The following is a 25,110-nucleotide window of genomic DNA, read 5'->3' as shown; positions in this document are numbered from 1 at the left end:
GACTATCATATATTGGATATTGGGATGGCACAAGATGAAATAAAATGTGCAAAACCCAAGCATATGGGCAAAAATACCACGCTCTGTTAGCAAAGCCAAACAAATAAAAAAAAATTTAAGACCACAAAGAAACTTGCATTTTCCCCAACAGAATATGCATTTGAAGTTGATTTAAACAAAAAAACACAACTTTCTATAGCATAAAAGGAGGTTAATTGTTTTGAACATACATGAGAAATATCATGAAGGGTATAATAGTCCTCCTTAGCGATTCGTCCAAAAGCCACCAAAGCAACCTGATAGTTAAGCGACTTCCCCTGTTTTGTTTCAACGTTCTCCATTCCATTAGAACCTGCCTATTTTAGCATTATAATATTTCTTAATAAACATACAAGTAACTTAATCAATGCACCTTCCCCTTTCTATAAAAATAGGAAAATTAACAAAAGAAACAGGACATAGGAATGCATGAAAAGCTGTATATTAAAATTATTTCCATCCATTAAATTAATAATATCTCATCCAGTTTGGACGAGACACAATCCTTTTTAGTGTCTCACCCATTATCATAACACTCTCTTCTTCAACTATTCTATTATTTTTTTCACACTCAGCCTTAATTAATCTTGACATTCTCCACACATCACACATATCTGTCATTACGGCATTTTTCTTCTCATCTGTGATCTTGAAAGTACCAAGAGACCCTTGATTTAACCTTCTTGTGCAACCTTGGATTCTTCACCATTAAAATCTGACCCATTCTCCAGTCCTGCTTCTTTTATTTATGTTTTAGTATTTTGCCATACTCAAATCTATCCCTCGACCAAACCATTCTCAACCACTTTGGTCACAGCTCAGTTCCAGCATTTCACCCTTTCAAGCTCTCAAACTGTTAAATTCTGATCACTGTGTTAGGTGTGGTCCCACGAGCCCAGAACGTTCAGTCTCAGCATTCACATGGGGTCTCCACAGAGCTGTATAATAATGCATCACTGCCATCTCTTCCAAAGACATTTTCATTTCTCCTGTATGAATTTGCATTTCTCTTAGTAGTCTCTTTCATAACTTTATTTTGATCTACACACAGATCATAGAAGTACAAAAACATAAAACTTTCATAAAGACAAATCTGCGCCTGAGCACATAAAAAACCCACATATTCTTAATATAATAACAACCCCACCCCAACAGACGTCACATTTTGCACAACAAAAAAAAAAAGACTCAATAACATATGTACAGCAGTAATAAATTAAGTAAAAAACATTAAAATGTGAGAAATAACAAACTCACTCCTGTGCCAAATAAAAAGGGATCAAGACAAGTGGATCTCATGCAATTACCAAACTATTATCAACTCCTTAGGGTGATGTAGGATAACCCTTGGTGGTATAAAATGTTGGCACAACTGAAGAAAAAAATATGGGTACATAATTCATGAGGGGATTATTGCATAATGCAAAGAAATGACTTAAAACAGCAATAAAACTTGAGCCAAGGATGATTCCCAAAGAGTGCAATACCTCTAGTCAAGGACAGCGGTCATGCAAGTAGGGGAAAAGACCACTTTGCCCCCCCCTTAGTGTTTCTCGTGGGATGCTCCAACATCATTAACACAAATGCACTTAGACCGCCAAACCCAGGCTGTCTGGAGGTACCTCGCGCCAGCTAACACCACCAACCAAGAAGTGTCAGTTCTTAGAATCCTGGTGGCAACCAAGTAACTCCTAACACCCAAGGTCCTACAGAGGGCTAATAGCCATTTTTTTTCTCTGGGAGGCATACACTAGGCAGAATAATAGAAAGTGTGGTTAATTCTTCAAGAGGCCTCTTAGGCACAGGGCACTCAGTTCTCTTATATTTCACATTTGCCCACTTAGCGCAGAAGGCCATAATGGGTAGAGACTGACATCCGAATTGTGAAAACAGTTTCCTAGCTAGAGGGGGAGTGATCTCATTGATCATGTCCTCATAGGTAGGAGGCAACTTAAACTCCGGAAAATCCAGTATCAGGGTGCTTCTACTACGTCCAATGGCTTCTTGATATACCTTCTGCCAGTTGACCGATTTTAATAAATCGGAATTTGTAAAACACAGTACTATCCCCCACAGGGGTATCTGGGTGCTGAGGCTGCAGTGTCTCTGTCAAAAAAGCCATGCCTTGAACCTTCCTTCTGAAATCCACCAAGGAGGAAACTGTTCGGAGGTGGAGTGGTAGGTTGTTGCAGGACTTGGCTGCGATGTAAGAGCAGGAGCGGCCTTCACTGCGGCTGTTATGGATGTGGGGTGTGTGTTCGAGGGCAGAGAAGCAGAGCATAGGTGCCCTGCGGGGAAGTGGAAGCTTAGTCGAGGTTAGTTGTAGGACGGTCCTTGTTTGTGTAGATTTTTGTGTGCAAGAGTGAAGACCTTGGACTGGCATCTCTTCTGGACCGGAAGCCAGTGGAGGTTTCGGGGGCTGAGGGGTGATGCTGGTCCCCTTGGAGAGGTTCAGGATGAGTCTGGCTGCAGTGTTCTGAATGGTCTGGAGTCTTCTGAGGACCTGCGTGGGAATTCCGGTGTAGCGAGTGTTGCCCTAGTTGAGGCGGCTGGTGATGAGGGAGTGCGTGACGGTCTTTCTGGCATCGGTTGGGATCCATCTGAAGGTTCAACGGAGCATGCAGAGGATGTGGAAGCAGGAGGACGCAACTGAGTTTACTTGTCATTTCATGGACAGGTGGCTGTCGATGATGATGCTGAGGTTGCGTGCGGGGTCTGATGGAGTAGGTTTTGGTCAGAGTTCTGCTGCCCACCAGCTATGGTCCCATGCGGAGGCATTCTTACCGAAGATCAGGACTTACGTTTTGTTGGCGTTTAGTTTGAGGCATCTGTCTTTGATCCATGTCGCTTCGTTGTTCATTGTGTTGCAGAAGTTGGTTTTGGTGGTGTATGTATATATATGTATATGGGCATTTATATAGCGCGTTCTGGCCTTAGCATCGAAGCGCTTGAGGACATAAAAGATAAGAGGACGATGGAAAGCCAATAGCCCTACCGTGGTGTAGGAAGTTGGCTCTGTATGCACTATTTCAAAGTAAGGAATAGTATGCACAGAGTCCAAGGGTTCCCCTTAGAGGTAAGATAGTGGCAAAAAGAGATAATACTAATGCTCTATTTTGTGGTAGTGTGGTCGAGCAGTAGGCTTATCCAAGGAGTAGTGTTAAGCATTTGTTGTACATACACATAGACAATAAATGAGGTACACACACTCAGAGACAAATCCAGCCAATAGGTTTTTGTATAGAAAAATATCTTTTCTTAGTTTATTTTAAGAACCACAGGTTCAAATTCTACATGTAATATCTCATTCGAAAGGTATTGCAGGTAAGTACTTTAGGAACTTCAAATCATCAAAATTGCATGTATACTTTTCAAGTTATTGACAAATAGCTATTTCAAAAGTGGACACTTAGTGCAATTTTCACAGTTCCTGGGGGAGGTAAGTTTTTGTTAGGTTAACCAGGTAAGTAAGACACTTACAGGGCTTAGTTCTTGGTCCAAGGTAGCCCACCGTTGGGGGTTCAGAGCAACCCCAAAGTCACCACACCAGCAGCTCAGGGCCGGTCAGGTGCAGAGTTCAAAGTGGTGCCCAAAACACATAGGCTAGACTGGAGAGAAGGGGGTGCCCCTGTTCCGGTCTGCTTGCAGGTAAGTACCCGCGTCTTCGGAGGGCAGACCAGGGGGGTTTTGTAGGGCACCGGGGGGGGACACAAGTCCACACAGAAATTTCACCCTCAGCAGCGCGGGGGCGGCCGGGTGCAGTGTAGAAACAAGCGTCGGGTTTGTAATGGAAGTCAATGGGAGATCTAGGGATCTCTTCAGCGCTGCAGGCAGGCAAGGGGGGGGTTCCTCGGGGAAACCTCCACTTGGTCAAGGGAGAGGGACTCCTGGGGGTCACTCCTCCAGTGAAAGTCCGGTCCTTCAGGTCCTGGGGGCTGCGGGTGCAGGGTCTCTCCCAGGTGTCGGGACTTAGGATTCAAAGAGTCGCGGTCAGGGGAAGCCTCGGGATTCCCTCTGCAGGCGGCGCTGTGGGGGCTCAGGGGGGACAGGTTTTTGTACTCACAGTCTTAGAGTAGTCCTGGGGTCCCTCCTGAGGTGTTGGATCGCCACCAGCCGAGTCGGGGTCGCCGGGTGCAGTGTTGCAAGTCTCACGCTTCTTGCGGGGAGCTTGCAGGGTTCTTTACAGCTGCTGGAAACAAAGTTGCAGCTTTTCTTGGAGCAGGTCCGCTGTCCTCGGGAGTTTCTTGTCTTTTCGAAGCAGGGGCAGTCCTCAGAGGATGTCGAGGTCGCTGGTCCCTTTGGAAGGCGTCGCTGGAGCAGGATCTTTGGAAGGCAGGAGACAGGCCGGTGAGTTTCTGGAGCCAAGGCAGTTGTCGTCTTCTGGTCTTCCTCTGCAGGGGTTTTCAGCTAGGCAGTCCTTCTTCTTGTAGTTGCAGGAATCTAATTTTCTAGGGTTCAGGGTAGCCCTTAAATACTAAATTTAAGGGCGTGTTTAGGTCTGGGGGGTTAGTAGCCAATGGCTACTAGCCCTGAGGGTGGGTACACCCTCTTTGTGCCTCCTCCCAAGGGGAGGGGGTCACAATCCTAACCCTATTGGGGGAATCCTCCATCTGCAAGATGGAGGATTTCTAAAAGTCAGAGTCACCTCAGCTCAGGACACCTTAGGGGCTGTCCTGACTGGCCAGTGACTCCTCCTTGTTTTTCTCATTATTTTCTCCGGCCTTGCCGCCAAAAGTGGGGCCTGGCCGGAGGGGGCGGGGAACTCCACTAGCTGGAGTGTCCTGCTGGGTTGGCACAAAGGAGGTGAGCCTTTGAGGCTCACCGCCAGGTGTGACAATTCCTGCCTGGGGGAGGTGTTAGCATCTCCACCCAGTGCAGGCTTTGTTACTGGCCTCAGAGTGACAAAGGCACTCTCCCCATGGGGCCAGCAACATGTCTCGGTTTGTGGCAGGCTGCTAAAACTAGTCAGCCTACACAGATAGTCGGTTAAGTTTCAGGGGGCACCTCTAAGGTGCCCTCTGGGGTGTATTTTACAATAAAATGTACACTGGCATCAGTGTGCATTTATTGTGCTGAGAAGTTTGATACCAAACTTCCCAGTTTTCAGTGTAGCCATTATGGTGCTGTGGAGTTCGTGTTTGACAAACTCCCAGACCATATACTCTTATGGCTACCCTGCACTTACAATGTCTAAGGTTTTGTTTAGACACTGTAGGGGTACCATGCTCATGCACTGGTACCCTCACCTATGGTATAGTGCACCCTGCCTTAGGGCTGTAAGGCCTGCTAGAGGGGTGTCTTACCTATACTGCATAGGCAGTGAGAGGCTGGCATGGCACCCTGAGGGGAGTGCCATGTCGACTTACTCGTTTTGTCCTCACTAGCACACACAAGCTGGCAAGCAGGGTGTCTGTGCTGAGTGAGAGGTCTCCAGGGTGGCATAAGACATGCTGCAGCCCTTAGAGACCTTCCTTGGCATCAGGGCCCTTGGTACTAGAAGTACCAGTTACAAGGGACTTATCTGGATGCCAGGGTCTGCCAATTGTGGATACAAAAGTACAGGTTAGGGAAAGAACACTGGTGCTGGGGCCTGGTTAGCAGGCCTCAGCACACTTTCAATTGTAAACATAGCATCAGCAAAGGCAAAAAGTCAGGGGGCAACCATGCCAAGGAGGCATTTCCTTACACAACCCCCCCCCAAACGAAAGAGGATGAGACTAACCTTTCCCAAGAGAGTCTTCATTTTCTAAGTGGAAGAACCTGGAAAGGCCATCTGCATTGGCATGGGCAGTCCCAGGTCTGTGTTCCACTATAAAGTCCATTCCCTGTAGGGAGATGGACCACCTCAACAGTTTAGGATTTTCACCTTTCATTTGCATCAGCCATTTGAGAGGTCTGTGGTCAGTTTGAACTAGGAAGTGAGTCCCAAAGAGGTATGGTCTCAGCTTCTTCAGGGACCAAACCACAGCAAAGGCCTCCCTCTCAATGGCACTCCAACGCTGCTCCCTGGGGAGTAACCTCCTGCTAATGAAAGCAACAGGCTGGTCAAGGCCATCATCATTTGTTTGGGACAAATCTGCCCCTATCCCATGTTCAGAGGCATCAGTCTGCACAATGAACTGCTTAGAATAATCTGGAGCTTTTAGAACTGGTGCTGAGCACATTGCTTGTTTCAGGGTGTCAAAGGCCTGTTGGCATTCCACAGTCCAGTTCACTTTCTTGGGCATTTTCTTGGAGGTGAGTTCAGTGAGGGCTGTCACAATGGATCCATATCCCTTCACAAACCTCCTGTAATACCCAGTCAAGCCAAGGAATGCCCTGACTTGAGTCTGGGTTTTTGGAGCTACCCAGTCCAGAATAGTCTGGATCTTGGGTTGGAGTGGCTGAACTTGGCCTCCACCTACAAGGTGTCCCAAGTAAACCACAGTTCCCTGCCCTATCTGGCATTTGGATGCCTTGATAGAGAGGCCTGCAGATTGCAGAGCCTTCAAAACCTTCTTCAGGTGGACCAGGTGATCCTGCCAGGTGGAGCTAAAGACAGCAATATCATCAAGATAAGCTGTGCTAAAGGACTCCAAACCAGCAAGGACTTGATTCACCAACCTTTGGAAGGTGGCAGGGGCATTCTTTAAACCAAAGGGCATAACAGTAAACTGATAATGCCCATCAGGTGTGGAGAATGCTGTCTTTTCTTTTGCTCCAGGTGCCATTTTTATTTGCCAGTACCCTGCTGTCAAGTCAAAGGTACTTAGGAATTTGGCAGCACCTAATTTATCAATGAGCTCATCAGCCCTTGGAATTGGATGGGCATCTGTCTTGGTGACAGAATTGAGCCCTCTGTAGTCCACACAAAACCTCATCTCTTTCTTTCCATCTTTGGTGTGAGGTTTGGGGACTAAGACCACTGGGCTAGCCCAGGGGCTGTCAGAGCGCTCAATTACTCCCAATTCCAGCATCTTGTGGACTTCCACCTTGATGCTTTCTTTAACATGGTCAGATTGTCTAAAGATTTTGTTCTTGACAGGCATGCTGTCTCCTGTGTCCACATCATGGGTACAAAGGTGTGTCTGACCAGGGGTTAAGGAGAAGAGTTCAGGAAACTGTTGTAGGACTCTCCTACAATCAGCTTGCTGTTGGCCAGAGAGGGTGTCTGAGTAGATCACTCCATCTACTGTGCCATCTTTTGGGTCTGATGACAGAAGATCAGGGAGAGGTTCACTCTCTGCCTCCTGATCCTCATCTGTTACCATCAACAGATTCACATCAGCCCTGTCATGGAAGAGCTTAAGGCGGTTCACATGGATCACCCTCTTGGGGCTCCTGCTTGTGCCCAGGTCCACCAGGTAGGTGACCTGACTCTTCCTTTCTAGTACTGGGTAAGGGCCACTCCATTTGTCCTGGAGTGCCCTGGGAGCCACAGGCTCCAGAACCCAGACTTTCTGCCCTGGTTGGAACTCAACCAGTGCAGCCTTTTGGTCATACCAAAACTTCTGGAGCTGTTGGCTGGCCTCAAGGTTTTTGGTTGCCTTTTCCATGTACTCTGCCATTCTAGAGCGAAGGCCAAGTACATAGTCCACTATGTCTTGTTTAGGCTCATGGAGAGGTCTCTCCCAGCCTTCTTTAACAAGAGCAAGTGGTCCCCTTACAGGATGACCAAACAGAAGTTCAAAGGGTGAGAATCCTACTCCCTTCTGTGGCACCTCTCTGTAAGCGAAAAGCAGACATGGCAAGAGGACATCCCATCTCCTTTTGAGTTTTTCTGGGAGCCCCATGATCATGCTTTTTAATGTCTTGTTGAATCTCTCAACCAAGCCATTAGTTTGTGGATGGTATGGTGTAGTGAATTTATAAGTCACCCCACACTCATTCCACATGTGCTTTAGGTATGCTGACATGAAGTTGGTACCTCTGTCAGACACCACCTCCTTAGGGAAACCCACTCTGGTAAAGATACCAATGAGGGCCTTGGCTACTGCAGGGGCAGTAGTCGACCTAAGGGGAATAGCTTCAGGATACCTGGTAGCATGATCCACTACTACCAGGATATACATATTTCCTGAGGCTGTGGGAGGTTCTAGTGGACCAACTATGTCCACACCCACTCTTTCAAAGGGAACCCCCACCACTGGAAGTGGAATGAGGGGGGCCTTTGGGTGCCCACCTGTCTTACCACTGGCTTGACAGGTGGGGCAGGAGAGGCAAAACTCCTTAACCATGTTGGACATATTGGGCCAGTAGAAGTGGTTGACTAACCTCTCCCACGTCTTGGTTTGTCCCAAATGTCCAGCAAGGGGAATGTCATGGGCCAATGTTAGGATGAACTTCCTGAACAGCTGAGGCACTACCACTCTCCTAGTGGCACCAGGTTTGGGGTCTCTGTCCTCAGTGTACAGGAGTCCATCTTCCCAATAGACCCTATGTGTTCCATTTTTCTTGCCTTTGGACTCTTCAGCAGCTTGCTGCCTAAGGCCTTCAAGAGAGGGACAGGTTTCTTGTCCCTTACACAGCTCCTCCCTTGAGGGTCCCCCTGGGCCCAAGAGCTCAACCTGGTAAGGTTCAAGCTCCAAAGGCTCAGTTCCCTCAGAGGGCAGAACTTCTTCCTGAGAAGAGAGGTTCCCTTTCTTTTGCTGTGTTGCAGTTGGTTTCCCAACTGACTTTCCTGTTCTCTTGGTAGGCTGGGCCATTCTTCCAGACTCCAGCTCTACTTGTTCACCCTGTGCCTTGCATTGCGCTCTTGTTTTCACACACACCAGTTCAGGGATACCCAGCATTGCTGCATGGGTTTTTAGTTCTACCTCAGCCCATGCTGAGGACTCCAGGTCATTTCCAAGCAGACAGTCCACTGGGATATTTGAGGAGACCACCACCTGTTTCAGGCCATTGACCCCTCCCCATTCTAAAGTAACCATTGCCATGGGATGTACTTTTCTCTGATTGTCAGCGTTGGTGACTGTGTAAGTTTTTCCAGTCAGGTATTGGCCAGGGGAAACCAGTTTCTCTGTCACCATGGTGACACTGGCACCTGTATCCCTCAGGCCCTCTATTCTAGTCCCATTAATTAAGAGTTGCTGTCTGTATTTTTGCATGTTAGGCGGCCAGACAGCTAGTGTGGCTAAATCCACCCCACCCTCAGAAACTAGAGTAGCTTCAGTGTGGACCCTGATTTGCTCTGGGCACACTGTTGATCCCACTTGGAGACTGGCCATACCAGTGTTACCTGGATGGGAGTTTGGAGTGGAACCTTTCTTGGGACAGGCCTTGTCTCCAGTTTGGTGTCCATGCTGTTTACAGCTATGACACCAGGCCTTTTTGGGATCAAAGTTTTTACCCTTGTACCCATTGTTTTGTGAAGAGGCTCTGGGCCCACCCTCCTGTGCAGGTTTTTGGGGGCCTGTAGAAGACTCTTTACTATTTTTAGTTTTGGTTGTCTCATCACTCTTCCCCTGGGGAGTCTTTGTGACCCCTTTCTTTTGGTCACCCCCTGTTGAAGTCTTGGACACCCTTGTCTTGACCCAATGGTCCGCCTTCTTTCCCAATTCTTGGGGAGAAATTGGTCCTAGGTCTACCAGATGCTGATGCAGTTTATCATTGAAACAATTACTTAACAGGTGTTCTTTCACAAATAAATTGTACAGCCCATCATAATTACTTACACCACTGCCTTGAATCCAACCATCTAGTGTTTTCACTGAGTAGTCTACAAAGTCAACCCAGGTCTGGCTCGAGGATTTTTGAGCCCCCCTGAATCTAATCCTATACTCTTCAGTGGAGAATCCAAAGCCCTCAATCAGGGTACCCTTCATGAGGTCATAAGATTCTGCATCTTGTCCAGAGAGTGTGAGGAGTCTATCCCTACACTTTCCTGTGAACATTTCCCAAAGGAGAGCACCCCAGTGAGATCTGTTCACTTTTCTGGTTACACAAGCCCTCTCAAAAGCTGTGAACCATTTGGTGATGTCATCACCATCTTCATATTTAGTTACAATCCCTTTAGGGATTTTCAACATGTCAGGAGAATCTCTGACCCTATTTATGTTGCTGCCACCATTGATGGGTCCTAGGCCCATCTCTTGTCTTTCCCTCTCTATGGCTAGGATCTGTCTTTCCAAAGCCAATCTTTTGGCCATCCTGGCTAACTGGATGTCCTCTTCACTGGGGCTATCCTCAGTGATTTCAGAGGTGTTGGTCTCTCCTGTGAGGGAACCAGCATCTCTGACTATTATTTTTGGAGACAGGGTTTGAGGGACACTGTTCTCCCTAGATAGGACTGGTAGGGGGGAATTTTCCTCCAAGTCACTATCCTCTTCCTCTGAGTTGCCACCCTCAGAGGGGTTGGCCTTTTCAAACTCTGCCAAAAGCTCCTGGAGCTGTATTTTGGTAGGTTTGGGGCCCATTGTTATTTTCTTTATTTTACAGAGTGACCTTAGCTCCCTCATCTTAAGATGGAGGTAAGGTGTGGTGTCGAGTTCCACCACAGTCACATCTGTGCTAGACATTTTGCTTCTAAAAGTTGGAATACTTTTTAAGAATCTACAACTGGTTCTAGAATCTAATTCAAAGTTTTACAAACTTTTAAACTCTAAAAGAAATGCTAAACAGGATCTTACACAAGGCCCTAGCAGGTCTTTTAAGAATTTAGAAAACTTTTCAAATTGCAAAAATCAATTTCTAATGACAATTTTGGAATTTGTCGTGTGATCAGGTATTGGCTGAGTAGTCCAGCAAATGCAAAGTCTTGTACCCCACCGCTGATCCACCAATGTAGGAAGTTGGCTCTGTATGCACTATTTCAAAGTAAGGAATAGTATGCACAGAGTCCAAGGGTTCCCCTTAGAGGTAAGATAGTGGCAAAAAGAGATAATACTAATGCTCTATTTTGTGGTAGTGTGGTCGAGCAGTAGGCTTATCCAAGGAGTAGTGTTAAGCATTTGTTGTACATACACATAGACAATAAATGAGGAACACACACTCAGAGACAAATCCAGCCAATAGGTTTTTGTTATAGAAAAATATATTTTCTTAGTTTATTTTAAGAACCACAGGTTCAAATTCTACATGTAATATCTCATTTGAAAGGTATTGCAGGTAAGTACTTTAGGAACTTTGAATAATTACAGTAGCATATATACTTTTCACATAAAACACAAATAGCTGTTTTAAAAGTGGACACAGTGCAATTTTCACAGTTCCTGGGGGAGGTAAGTTATTGTTAGTTTTAGCAGGTAAGTAAATCACTTACAAGTCTCAGGTTTGGGTCCAAGGTAGCCCACCTTTGGGGGTTCAGAGCAACCCCAAAGTTACCACACCAGCAGCTCAGGGCCGGTCAGGTGCAGAGGTCAAAGAGGTGCCCAAAACGCATAGGCTTCAATGGAGAGAAGGGGGTGCCCCGGTTCCGGTCTGCCAGCAGGTAAGTACCCGCGTCTTCGGAGGGCAGACCAGGGGGGTTTTGTAGGGCACCGGGGGGGACACAAGTCAGCACAAAAAGTACACCCTCAGCAGCGCGGGGCGGCCGGGTGCAGTGTGCAAACCAGCGTCGGGTTCTCTGTAGATTTCAATGAGAGATCAAGGGATCTCTTCAGCGTCGCAGGCAGGCAAGGGGGGGGGCTCCTCGGGGTAGCCACCACCTAGGCAAGGGAGAGGGCCTCCTGGGGGTCACTCCTGCACAGGAGTTCCGTTCCTTTAGGTGCTGGGGGCTGCGGGTGCAGGGTCTTTTCCAGCCGTCGGGAAATGGAGTTCAGGCAGTCGCGGTCAGGGGGAGCCTCGGGATTCCCTCTGCAGGCGTCGCTGTGGGGGCTCAGGGGGGACAACTTTGGTTACTCACGGTCTCGGAGTCGCCGGAGGGTCCTCCATGAGGTGTTGGTTCTCCACCAGTCGAGTCGGGGTCGCCGGGTGCAGTGTTGCAAGTCTCACGCTTCTTGCGGGGAGTTGCAGGGGTCTTTAAATCTGCTCCTTGAAACAAAGTTGCAGTTCTTTTGGAGCAGTGCCGCTGTCCTGGGGAGTTTCTTGTCTTTCTTGAAGCAGGGCAGTCCTCAGAGGATTCAGAGGTCGCTGGTCCCTTGGAAAGCGTCGCTGGAGCAGGGTTCTTTGGAAGGCAGGAGACAGGCCGGTAGGACTGGGGCCAAAGCAGTTGGTGTCTTCTGTTCTTCCTCTGCAGGGGTTTTTCAGCTCGGCAGTCTTCTTCTTCTTGTAGTTTCAGGAATCTAAATCTTAGGTTCAGGGGAGCCCTTAAATACTAAATTTAAGGGCGTGTTTAGGTCTGGGGGGTTAGTAGCCAATGGCTACTAGCCCTGAGGGTGGGTACACCCTCTTTGTGCCTCCTCCCAAGGGGAGAGGGTCACATTCCTATCCCTATTGGGGGAATACTCCTTCTACAAGATGGAGGATTTCTAAAAGTCAGAGTCACCTCAGCTCAGGACACCTTAGGGGCTGTCCTGACTGGCCAGTGACTCCTCCTTGTTTTTCTCATTATCTCTCCTGGACTTGCCGCCAAAAGTGGGGGCTGTGTCCAGGGGGCGGGCATCTCCACTAGCTGGAGTGCCCTGGGGCATTGTAACACAAAGCTTGAGCCTTTGAAGCTCACTCCTAGGTGTTACAGTTCCTGCAGGGGAGAGGTGTGAAGCACCAACACCCAGAGCAGGCTTTGTTTCTGTCCTCAGAGAGCACAAAGGCTCTCAACGCATGAGGTCAGACACTCGTCTCTCAGCAGCAGGCTGGCACAGACCAGTCAGTCCTGCACTGAACAATTGGGTAAAATACAGGGGGTATCTCTAAGATGCCCTCTGTGTGCATTTTTTAATAAATCCAACAGTGGCATCAGTGTGGGTTTATTATTCTGAGAAGTTTGATACTAAACTTCCCAGTATTCAGTGTAGCCATTATGGAGCTGTGGAGTTCGTTTTTGACAGACTCCTAGACCATATACTCTTATGGCTACCCTGCACTTACAATGTCTAAGGTTTTGCTTAGACACTGTAGGGGCATAGTGCTCATGCACTGGTGCCCTCACCTATGGTATAGTGCACCCTGCCTTAGGGCTGTAAGGCCTACTAGAGGGGTGACTTATCTATACTGCATAGGCAGTGTGAGGTTGGCATGGCACCCTGAGGGGAGTGCCATGTCGACTTACTCGTTTTGTTCTCATCAGCACACACAAGCTGGCAAGCAGTGTGTCTGTGCTGAGTGAGGGGTCCCCAGGGTGGCATAAGATATGCTGCAGCCCTTAGAGACCTTCCCTGGCATCAGGGCCCTTGGTACCAAGGGTACCAGTTACAAGGGACTTACCTGGATGCCAGGGTGTGCCAATTGTGGAATCAAAAGTACATTTTAGGTGAAAGAACACTGGTGCTGGGGCCTGGTTAGCAGGGTCCCAGCACACTTCTCAGTCAAGTCAGCATCAGTATCAGGCAAAAAGTGGGGGGTAACTGCAACAGGGAGCCATGTCTTTACACTTTATTATTGGGGAGCCCAGCTGGTCCACAGAACAGACTGCCTTATCAGAGACAGACTAGATTCTGCCCTTGGTCTAGCGTTTCAAAGTTCGGAAGGAGGTAGAGAACTCATCATCTCCTATACCGTGGGGTCCCTTTCAGTAATTTAACACCGACAACTAGAATTCCAGTTCTTTGTTAGCAAGATGTCCTAAAACACATCAAATGTTTAGATAAGCTGCCTAACCAGATACCACTCAGGACCGATACTAAGTTAAAGCACATAACACAGATACCGGGGTTTAGGACATGGGATCCTACAATGCTGTTGTCTTTGGGAGATGTCTGGCAGCAGGACCATACTGAGTCATTTGACCAGTGCAGAGTAGAGTTTGAGCTGCACAGGACACAGTTTTACAGATATCTGCAACTGTGACTGAGTCTATCCAAATACAGAGAGGAGCGGAGAGTGGTTCCCGATTCTAATCCGTTGGAAGTCAAGCTAGTAATGGAACCTATAGATTGAAAGGGGATATTCCAACTTTATAGGTCCTTAATACTGATTATCCCCGACCGACAAGTAGGGAAGACGTGCTGCCTATAAGTGAGATGTAAGAAATCTGTGAGAAGACAAGTGGCAGGTGTCCAAAGTCAGATGCTTATCTGATTTTGTGATCCTAATTGCAGGTGGCTACTGCAAGACTATAAAACAAGTAATAAGATATGGCTTTGAATTAACTATCTGTGATATATGCTGTACATCAGTGAAATCTTTGTGTAATGAAGTTATAAAATGGACAAAATAGATATTTAAAAACCCTTTACTTGAAAAGGACTCCATGGATTTGGATGATGTATTCAGTGTTTGTGCAGTTTTACTTTTCATCCATTTTGCAAGAACTGTCACACCTTGGGACTTTATGAATAAGAACACAGCACGGTACCCTTTTCAGGCAGGTGTTCGCCTACAGAGAAGAGCTGAATCTGTTCTATTGGCAGTACCTGGTGATTTCATTATAGAGGCAGATATCTACGGTTCATGCATTGATTCAACTGGAAATGTCTTTTCTAATGGATGACTATGTCATTCTCTTGAAGTGTTTTTAAGTATATCCAAATGTTAAAGATGTAAATTAGTTTGAATGTAACTGTTCAAATGCAGGTGGATGTGCCCCCCTTTTCCTCAACATAGTGCAATACTGATTTCAGAAATCTACAGTATATTTTTCTCTGTCATCTTGCTCAATGCTTATGCACACCCGCTGACTGTGCTTATTAATGTCTACAGCCTTCAGCTGTACTGTATGCATATGCCATCCAGATTCTCCTGCAGTTGGATGAAGAAAGAACTTCCTTTCAACACTTTCAGGCATGAATGCTGGCAGTAAACAAAAGGATTGGCTGTCACTGATGGGGATCGACTCCGACAATACATAGGTAATTACTTTGGGCCAGGGAGGTTAACTGACTGTCCAGCAGGTGTGAACTAACCTCAAACCTTGGCATTACAGTTGGAGGCTCCATTTTTACATGTACCTAGGTAAGTTTTTGTTCTAAATTATATTTCCAAATGGTAATGTAGAGCAAGACTAACCTGGGAGGTACTAAATTTATTTTGGATTAACTCCTGTCTGAATTACTGCATCAGCCCTTATCAGAGTCAGCCAGAGACTCTTAATCTACAAATCCAGAACAGAACTGCTCATCTTGCAATATGACCCAGAGGTCGGAGCATTTATCCCATTACATCTGAGGCCTGTAAATGGCTCACTGTGGAATAACAGCTCTCTTTAAGGCCACATGTTTGGCACACACTTTTTGCCCAAGCATTCTGCTCACTTATTTGGTAAAATAAATTGATCCCCTATCAAACCAGTAAAATCTTTGGTCAGTACAAGCACTTTGTAGATGACCAAGGAAAGTAAGTACAACTGTACTTGACCAGGCTCCAATGACCTGGAAAAAAAAAACTGTGATAAACAACTCTGTTTAAAAAAAAAAAAAAAAACTGAAAACTAGAGTACTATTTGCTTAGGTGCTGTCTTATGTCTGATGTGGCATTTCTTCTTTTCAGTGCCATGAAAAATCCAGTGAACATGTGTGTTCCAACAGCCAACATCAGGGCTCGAAAAATCTACTCGACCACTCGTTATGGCGAGTTTTATTTTATAAAGTCGAGCTATTTTTAGATTCCACTCAACCCTTTTGGCGAGTAGACAAAGAAAAGGTGTTCTGTTCAAGTAAGATGCCCTTTAATCTTTTTCCTGTCACATTTGCTCTGTGTTCATAGACAGAGGTCAAAAGTCAGTTTGTGTTGCAAGTACTTTTCCTTGTGACTGCAGAGTTCCAAGATATTGTAAGGTGAACTGTCTGACCTATGAGAAATGAAAGGCTTTTAGTAACAGGTTTTCCTAACACACAACATTTATATAACTAAGTCAACTCTACAAACATTTCAAAATATATGTCAGTAGCTGCGAAAGATCATGTTTTTGTACTTCTTTGTGCTGAAAAAAAGATTTTAATAGGATGAAAAAAAAAAGTCAGAACACTTTACTGAGTGACGCGCAAATGATAAATGTTTCCTGAAACCCAATTTTTACAGATTATTGTTAATACAAAATATAGTTGTATCAGTAAAGCTGCAAGTTAGTGGGAAGGTTTTTGGACATTTTCTTGGAAATTTACTGTTTGTAAATGACAGTGCGCTACCAGAAGATGCTTTAGTAATATATTTTAAGTACGCGTTTAAACAAACTGAGAAAGAAAGATTCCTGCTCCGATGGCAAAGCTATTAGTAAACTAAGAGGCAAGTCATGCATGGATCATATGTATCCTATATGTGGGCTAGATTTATTATACACAGAGCTAACGTTTAGTGTATTTAATCAAACAAAAGAGGATTTTTTTTGTAGCAGAAATGCTGAACTCACTTATTTGAAGGTGCACTCATATGTAAGAGTGAAGAAAAAGGCGACTGTAAAATACAATCTTTGCCTAGGATCACACAATTTGAGACCGGATTCCAGGTCAAGTACATTACAGTTAGGTCGAGTAGGTTATTCAAGCTACTCGACCTGTAGGTCTAGTAAATATTTTATGATTTTGAGAGTCCTGAGTATAGTCTGTCCTTTGCAGTTATGACGTTTTCCTTCCTAAACAGCATTTCAAATGCACTTTAGCCAAATGTCTTTTATGAATGTGCATCAGAACTGACAGACACTGCACCAGTCTAGGACTCTGGACTCCTTAAATATATTGGGATTACCAAAAGACGTATCATATACCAATTCACTCTGTCCTGTACCTTTTATATTCTGAAAGACTGCAACTCAAAGGAAAGTCATACTTGGAGGTACGTCAAAAACCAGGTCTTCACAATTTGCCTATAAACTTTGATGGGCCCAGAAAAAGGAGTTACTGGAGCCCCTAAAAGTTTTGGCTTTTAACATGGAGATTTCTTCTTCAGAAAGAAGACTAATTCTCCATATGAAGCACAAGGGAAAAAAGTGAGAATCGCAGTGTAAAAACTGATTTCCACATGTCAGTTTCCAAAATATTGTAATCCCAATTGTTCCCTGGATTTACTGGGATACCCAGGATTTCAATACTGTGATAGGTAAACAGGGATTTTAATGGTCCACTCATACTGAGGGCATTAGCAGGGTCGCCAAGTGTCAATGGCTAGGGAAAAGGGAAGGATGGCTGGAAGAATTAGTCGTTTTCCTGCCAATACTAACCGATCGCTCTGGTCATCTACCTTGCCAAAGTGCTCGAGAAGGCTATTAATCAACAGCTCACCAAATACCTGGAACAAAACAACCTGCTTGGCATCTTTCAATTAAGAGTCCCTGTCAACCACAGTGATGAGACCCACTCATCTCAGCCACAGACAACATCACAATAATCCTTGATCGCGGGGAGACCACTGCCCTGATCCTTCTCGACCTTTCAGCTGTGTTTGGCAACGTATCCCACCACACCCTCATCAACAGACTCCACAACATGGGCATACAGGAGAATGCCCTCAAATAGATCGCCTCCTTCGTTATAGGATGTACTCAAAGCATCCAGCTACCTTCCTTCACCTCTGAACCCAAGAGCATCATATGCTGCGAGCCCCAGGTATCATTCCTCAGCCCTACATTGTTCAGCTCCAACATAACCCATCTTGCCGACACTGTCAGATCCCACGATCTCATCATCTTCTTTGTAGACGATGCACAGCTCATCCTTTCGCACACCGAAGACCCCTCCACCACCAAAACAAACTGCTGCAACATCATGACCAACGTACCTAACTCGATGACAGCAAACTGCCTCAAGCGCAACTCCGACAAAACAGAAGTACTGATATTTGGGAGAAACACATCCTTATGGGACCACAGCTGTTGGCCAGCCGAACTCGGACCAACTTACACACCAACAGACCACGCACGCAACCTCAGCATCATCCTCAACAGCGAACTGACCATGAAGTGACAAATCAATGGAGTCACCACCTGATTCCACACCCTATGCGTGCTCCACAGGAATCTTAATATGGATACCTGTCAGCACCAGAAGACCATCACCAAGCCCTAGTCACCAGTCGCCTCAACTACAGCAAAGCACTTTACTCCGGCATCTCCACCCAACTCTTCAAAAGATTCCAGACCATACAGAACGTGGCAGCCAGACTCGTCCTGTACCTCCCCAAACCGGCTGACATGACCCAACCCCCCCCACCTCAGTAACCTCCACTGGCTTCCCATCCAGAAGCGATGCTAGTTTAAGATCCTCAGGCACACCTACAAGGCTTTACACAATCAAAGACCAGCCTACATCAACCACCAACTGAGCTTCCACCAACCAGCCAGGCACCTGCGCTCCTCCTCACTGGCCCTCACACACACATACCCATATCTGTTGCGGTGGTGGCTTGGAACGACCTGGCCCTCCAACTCCATACAGCACCCTCCCTTGCGGACTTCAGAAAGAAACTCAAGGCCTGGCTCTTCAACTAAGAACTTGAATCACAGCGCCAAGACACCCCCAGGTGTGATCGTGCTGCACTCTAAAATATTGAACACCTCATATCTATGCCTCATGTTAGTACTTTAAGAACATTTTAGCCCCTTGTACAGGACAGGCACAAAAAGGATGAAAAGCTGGCACAAGAGACCAGAAAGGCAGGCATGCATAGCTGAAATGCAATGGCAATTATAAAATAACTAAATGAAAGGCAGTTGTACCCACAAAAACACTAAGGTGTAAATAAAAACAGAGCACTGCACTTACAAAATAAAATTTCTTAAATATAGTTTTCATTTTTCTGAACACGGGAAAAGCCCATTACCGCTTCTAAAAACATGACTTCACGCCTAACATGTAAATGCTTGCATAATGCCTCCTTTGCATTTATCCAAAAGCTCTGGATTATATGTTCGGTTTGAACAGGAACTTTATAATGAATCAACCTTTTAACAATTGCAATACACATTATACTTATTTATAAATTATTTAAACTAAAAATTAATTTCATACACTCAGTTTACATCAGAATTAAAAATAATTTGCATATCATTAAAAGAAGTACTTACTGCATTCATATATTTGTTCAAGCTTATCCACGGATGAAAGGGAGAAGAATTTGTAACCTACTTTACTACCAACAGCCAATGACCTGCAAAAAGAAAGGGACATATTTTAAAATGGAAAGTCTGCCACAAATCTCATCTGTCTAAAGGGGAAAAAAAGTAAGATTTCTTGGGTTCAGAGATCCTGGTTCCTGAATCCACCGATTAAACTCTTCACATTTCACAGAAATAAAAACTTAGAAAACTTTAAATTGCACATCATTTTGCTATACTTTGCCGTAAAAATATTTATCTTCGTCAAAATGCCCTTACTTTTGCAATTTTTCTAAACTTTTCTAAAAACTTTAAAAAATATATCCTGAAACATTAACATTACCTCTATCTCCTTCCATATGATTGATCCTAGAGAAAATTCCATTCTAAACCGAGCACTATCTGTGCCGAAACCTTTATCCTAACCACTAGCCTCTTAACCTCAAGTATCACCATTGTCCCTAATCTAATATTCGTCCCTAACCCTAAACATAAAACAAACCCTTGCCCCAATTCTAAATCCGAATATAACACTATCCTTCACCCTGAATTCCCCCTTCATCTTATTATCTGTGATGTCTACTTATGGGTTTGTATCGATAATTTTTAAAATGGAATGTTCCATTGGATTGCGTTATTGCAGGAAGACACTGGGATGAAATGGAAGAATGGCCTCCAATCTTTCTATTGTCACACCTACTAATGTAATCTTTCCATTGCTTTCACCCATTGGCCCCAAAAGATCAACTGGTCATCATCCCCACTACTCCATTTGTGCAAAGGCACAACTATGGCCATATCCTTCCATTTACGCTCAGCCTCAATACCCAATCAGTCCCCATGACATAGAGATGAAGTACTGGAAAAAAGATACTGCATCGGCTAAAAAGCAACAATGGATTTGCAATGGACGGCTAGAGACCACAGCGGTATGCAAGTAGAAAGAACTATGCAGGACCACAATGAATCAGTAGCAAAGCAGAAATCAAACCATGCTGTTTTAGATAAGGTAATGCATCTCTCCAGACAGGAAATGGATAGGTATATTGCCTGCCAAATCACATTATGATTAACATTCTTATTGATCTTCTAGAAATTATGATGATAAATAGTTGGCATGCAGTCTGTAGAACTCTTATCTCAGTAAAATAAGCCTTGTAGTTCAATATGCCAATAAGCACCACAACAGGTAATAGTGAATATTTATGTAAAATAAAATACAGAGCATTTTCAACACCAAACTGCAGAGCACAGAACCAAGCCTAAGTGATGCACTAAATTAAAGTAATAATTTAATGTACAGCAACATATCTGCAGCACTGTACAACACACAGTAAATGTACTGGACATCCACAGTGCACAGTACTGCAGCAGGAACTCATATATCACTACCACTGAACAGAACATTTGTGGGCTCAATGCTTGTCACTGTAATTGAACTGACCCATTAAGCATGGACTATGTTTGCAGCCACAGTAACAAAATGTACAATAAAACAGCAGCTCAATGTACATCATGAGCTACAGTACAGCAAACAGTAGACAAGCTCCGCTCTTCACAACTTTCAGCCATGGCAGATAAGTATCATTCATAAAATGAGACAGCAAATAGGTACTATGCAAATGTTTGCAGAACATTATCCACGGTCAGAGTGTTGACATGGGCTTAATATCCATATATAAAATACATAATTTAATAAAAATATGGCTGATTATCCCTTCCCCATCAACGCCTTGCCTCCAACTACAATAGCACTGAAGGAAAATTATTAAACTAACCGAGTAATACAAAGGAAAGTGCTAGGGATTTTAAAATTACCAACGTAGATATGGTGGTATTGAAGCAAGACATTGGTGACTGGAAGGATATAGCTCACTCAAAATATCAGATAAACGTATCTCACACGTTTCTGTTCACATGTGGTGCTTCATGGGAAAGGGCGGTCACCAAACAACTTTTATCAAAACCACAAGTCCTTTAAATTGAAAGTCCTTGGGCACACGCCAAACAGGGGGCATTGAAATCGAAAGACTTTATTGCTGTATCATCCACTTGAAAACTTTATTACTGCAATGTCAACATGTTTCGTTGTAAAGACTTATCATTGCCCACAACTTCATCAGAACTGAAAACAAATACAAAGCAAAATACTATATTTAAATCAACTATCCATATTATCATATTGCCTCCAATAACCCGCACCGTGTGACGAATACAAGTGAAGCAATATATAACATCAAAACACAGTTCAGTGCCCTGTAAGGAAACCCCTCAACTAAGATTAAAATAATCAACCAACACAACACGTATAATCCATATATACCATGCACATGCTCCACATTGTGGTGCACCCCAGTTGCCTATCCATCACCATGTGTAAACTAAAGTTCTACACCAGCATTGACCCCAACCAGAACCTTGATAATTTACCTCAATACCAGAAATTCAAAGCATAACTAAGAAAGTGAAAGTGAATGAGAGGAAACAAATCAACCCACAATTCACTGAGGTGTACCCAGAAGAGCACCATAACAGGTAAAACAAAATCCATGTATTCAATATCTAAATCCTATACACTTCAGTAACAGTCAAACATCCAATTCTAGAGTGTAACAAGAAACCAAAACGAAAAAATCCCATCCACTAGGTGAACAGTACCAACAATACTTTAAAGTCGACCAAAATTCCAAATCACATTTATCTTTCCAATGCATCCATTGCAGGTGCTATGCCTACCGTAGACAGTAAAACAGCATTGTTACAAAGGCCTCTGGGATTTTTCCTACGATGTTCTGAAAAGATTGATCAAAAGCCTCCAGCCATTTATTCGGCCAACAATACTGCTCTTTATGGATATATATGTTTATCAATATGAACTGTCTGCACACCTTGTTCTTCAAACCTAATTCTACAAGTGACAACTATATTCTACTGGACAGACTGACAGCATCAAGAGACGTTTTATTTACCTTGGCAGAAATTAAGGTTAACACCTCTATGAAGCCCTTTCCCTTCCCCCGCTTAAAATCTTTACTGTTTATGGCTACAAAGTCCACCACTGTTTTATCCTCTCTCAACTAAAACTCGCCTGTGGAACACCACATGGTGAAGATTTCATCTTTGCACCAATTCGACACTTCTCTTAAAGATCATGAACACATGGATGCTCCCACTTAGGGCTCTCAGGTTGGGAGAGGAATCTGCCCTCTATGGACTATTCACCCCACTCTTGTGTATCTCGAAACTGCATCAGGGGAGTAAATCTATTATTTTGATCCCAATTTGGAATCCCACTGCAGTCTGCTATTATGTCATTCACTATTACAACCAATAAAAATTCTTAGACTTCAGTCGGTATACCCAAAACCCATTAAAAGTGGGCTTTGGCATTGACCCTGCTAAGGAGTAAGATGATATGAACTCCCACTGACTAAGAGCCAACACACCATGTGTACTTAGAATGGGGCTGGTGCTCGAACCCTGCACCATTGACTCCTCCTTTATAGGGATCATCATCCCCAAACAGTCACTGGCTAGATCCATTTCTGAATTAACAACCATATTTGCAATAAGTGGGCGCAGTTTCTTGGCTTTCTTCCCCCGACAACTTATATCCAACATCAAGACATGAGTCCCTGGTGCAAGAACAAGAGACTTCTCTGCGAAGTGGATGTGCTCTTTACTAATCCCTTTAACCCCTAGAGCCTTGGCTCCTTACGGTTAGAAAGGGTAAGAGTATCACTGCATAAGGCAGTGTTGTCATTTACAGGCTGAGACTTCATAACAGGCCAGCTCCTACCATGCCTTAGGGACTCGCCGGACTGGTGGCACCAGGGCCAGATACAACACTAGAAGCAAAGAGAGCACTTCTTTTCTGTTCTATATTCGAACTTTTTTTTTTTTATATAAGTGCACAGTTCTTCTCGTCCTATTTTCCCTGTTTTCCATACCCAGACTCTTCCCAGATGCCCTTGCTCCTCTTTTTTCCCCTCTATACACCTAAGAGTAATAATAACCTGAGGAGAACGTCGGGGGTGGGGGTGGGAGCTGAAGGATATTGTGCCTTTTCCTAACTGACACCAGGCATTTTGAGATGAATCAGAGGTCTTCAAACTGTGTGGTGTGCCCAGGGGGGCAAACGCCACAGAAAGATTTATCCTTTACATTGGTCATTCCGACGTCTGAAGTACATTTTGTCTGCAGAATACTGGCCATCGTAAACAGGACTCTCTCTGATTGGAGGCAGCAGTCAGAGTAGTTAATCACTGTGCGGAAGCATCAACTCAAACAGTCTTGCAATCAGAGATACAGTTGCATAGAGGCAGGATTTGCATGTGATTTGTGCTTCCAGCTTTGCAGGAAGAGCTTCTGCGCTGCCTTTCACGTTCCTTGTGCTGCCTCTTACATCCGTTCATCGCGCTGGTACCTGGAACTCTGAAGCTGCTCGCAGGTAAGTTTAAATAAACATTTTTCTGCAGGATAATTTCCTTAGACACCGAACCTCTTTCTAATGCTGTTTGTTTAATTTATTTTTTTAAAACAAAAAAAACACACAACAGCAGTCACCTGTTGACACTCGGGCATGCAACAGTTCCCAAGCTTTTCACACATTTGAACTAGTGATAGTAACTTGGGAGGGTTTAAACATCTTAAGGAAAGGAATATTAGCGACTCAGGATGTAATATCCAGAAACAACTTAGCACTTGTCCTTTCAGATTGTAGCCACCAAGTCACTCCAGTTATTACATACTGGCGGTAGGTAGTTATAATTAGGACCAGGTTTCCATATGCCTATATCTTTGTCGTTGTTTGATGAATATTCACAAAACATTTTTAAAAAAGTGAGCCAGTGATTCTTGTTCCGCATGGAAAGTTTTGGGGTGATCTTTTAAGTGGGGGCTGGGAAAAAGGGACAGTTAAAAAAAAGTGTGTTTCCCACGTTAATTCCCATAGGAGTTTTGAACATGTTAAAGCCCGAACCACTGGACAGAATTTCACCAAATTTGGCAGAAAGATTTTGTTCTAAGAAACAAGAGCACCTCTCCTATCTTATAAATATCCAGAAACAACTTAGCACTTTTCCTTTCAGATTGTAGCCACCAAGTCACTCCAGTTATTACATACTGGCGGTTGAATTAAGAAAGATTTTTTGACGAAAAAACAGAGTTTTGGGATCCATCAAATAGAAGAAAACTGGATACAAATCTTGAAGATTTATGCGATACATTACATGGTAACTGAATATGAAAGTAGAGTGTAATGACAAGGATGTGACACATAACTTTGAAGATTAAAGCAAGATTCTAGGATGTGATACACAATTTGGGGTATTGGAACGAGATTGGTGGAACAAACATCGAATAAGTCAGACAGTGTACTATACATAACCACCAAGGATAAACAAAAGGATACGTTTTGTGTTTTTTTTCATTTTTGAGTAGTGTATCAAATTTTTGTGTATATAAACTTTGAAGAAATTATTTACTTGGATTGTTTTTCTTATTTTTTGTGTATTGTGATTTTTAATATATGTGTGTTCGTCCTTGACATAGTTGGGTGAATGTTGTCTTATGTGGTGTGTTTGTGTCTGTGTAGTGTTGTTTATTGATTGACTTGCCTTTGGAGGGATGTTATTTATCATTTTGTTACCTATTATGAATTTGTAAGTCTGTCTTTTTTATATATAATGAAGGTATTTCCTTCTTTACATAATAGGAATATTCCATTATCTTGTTTTTTCCTTATTTATAAGATAGGAGAGGTGCTCTTGTTTCTTAGAATTGTTTCCCTGGTTCTCTCTCCTTATAGTTTCAGTCACCCCTTTGAGAAAGATTATGTTCCGCAGATTGTGCTTTTTGTTATTTAGTGTAAATTTGTTCAGTAATTGTCGAGAAATTAAAACAAATCCAAATTTGTATATCTAGGGACGTGGATCCTTCACGGCGAATTTGCGAATACGCATGCCAATACAAATGCCATGATTGGCCGCTGCAACCTGTACAGAGAGTTGGTCGGAACAGTCCTCGGGGCT

At 44.2% G+C, this 25,110-nt stretch overlaps 1 protein-coding gene across 4 annotated transcripts in view; it reads right to left on the bottom strand.

The window, feature by feature from the left end:
- The window catches only part of WIPI2 (WD repeat domain, phosphoinositide interacting 2), a 182,895-nt gene that overhangs the window by 142,720 nt on the left and 15,065 nt on the right, over nucleotides 1-25,110 (bottom strand). For all 4 annotated transcript variants that reach the window (XR_011199056.1, XM_069209979.1, XM_069209980.1 and 1 more), the window contains one exon: nucleotides 19,049-19,131. Coding sequence is in view for 2 of the 4 variants with exons in the window: in XM_069209979.1 (XP_069066080.1) it covers nucleotides 19,049-19,131 (83 nt within the window). In the remaining 2 variants the exon portion in view is untranslated. The remainder of the gene's footprint in view (nucleotides 1-19,048; nucleotides 19,132-25,110) is intronic.

The sequence above is a fragment of the Pleurodeles waltl genome, chromosome 10, assembly GCF_031143425.1.
Source record: "Pleurodeles waltl isolate 20211129_DDA chromosome 10, aPleWal1.hap1.20221129, whole genome shotgun sequence".
Classification (NCBI taxonomy): Eukaryota; Metazoa; Chordata; class Amphibia; order Caudata; family Salamandridae; genus Pleurodeles; species Pleurodeles waltl.
This window is presented reverse-complemented; position numbering and strand designations above follow the sequence as displayed.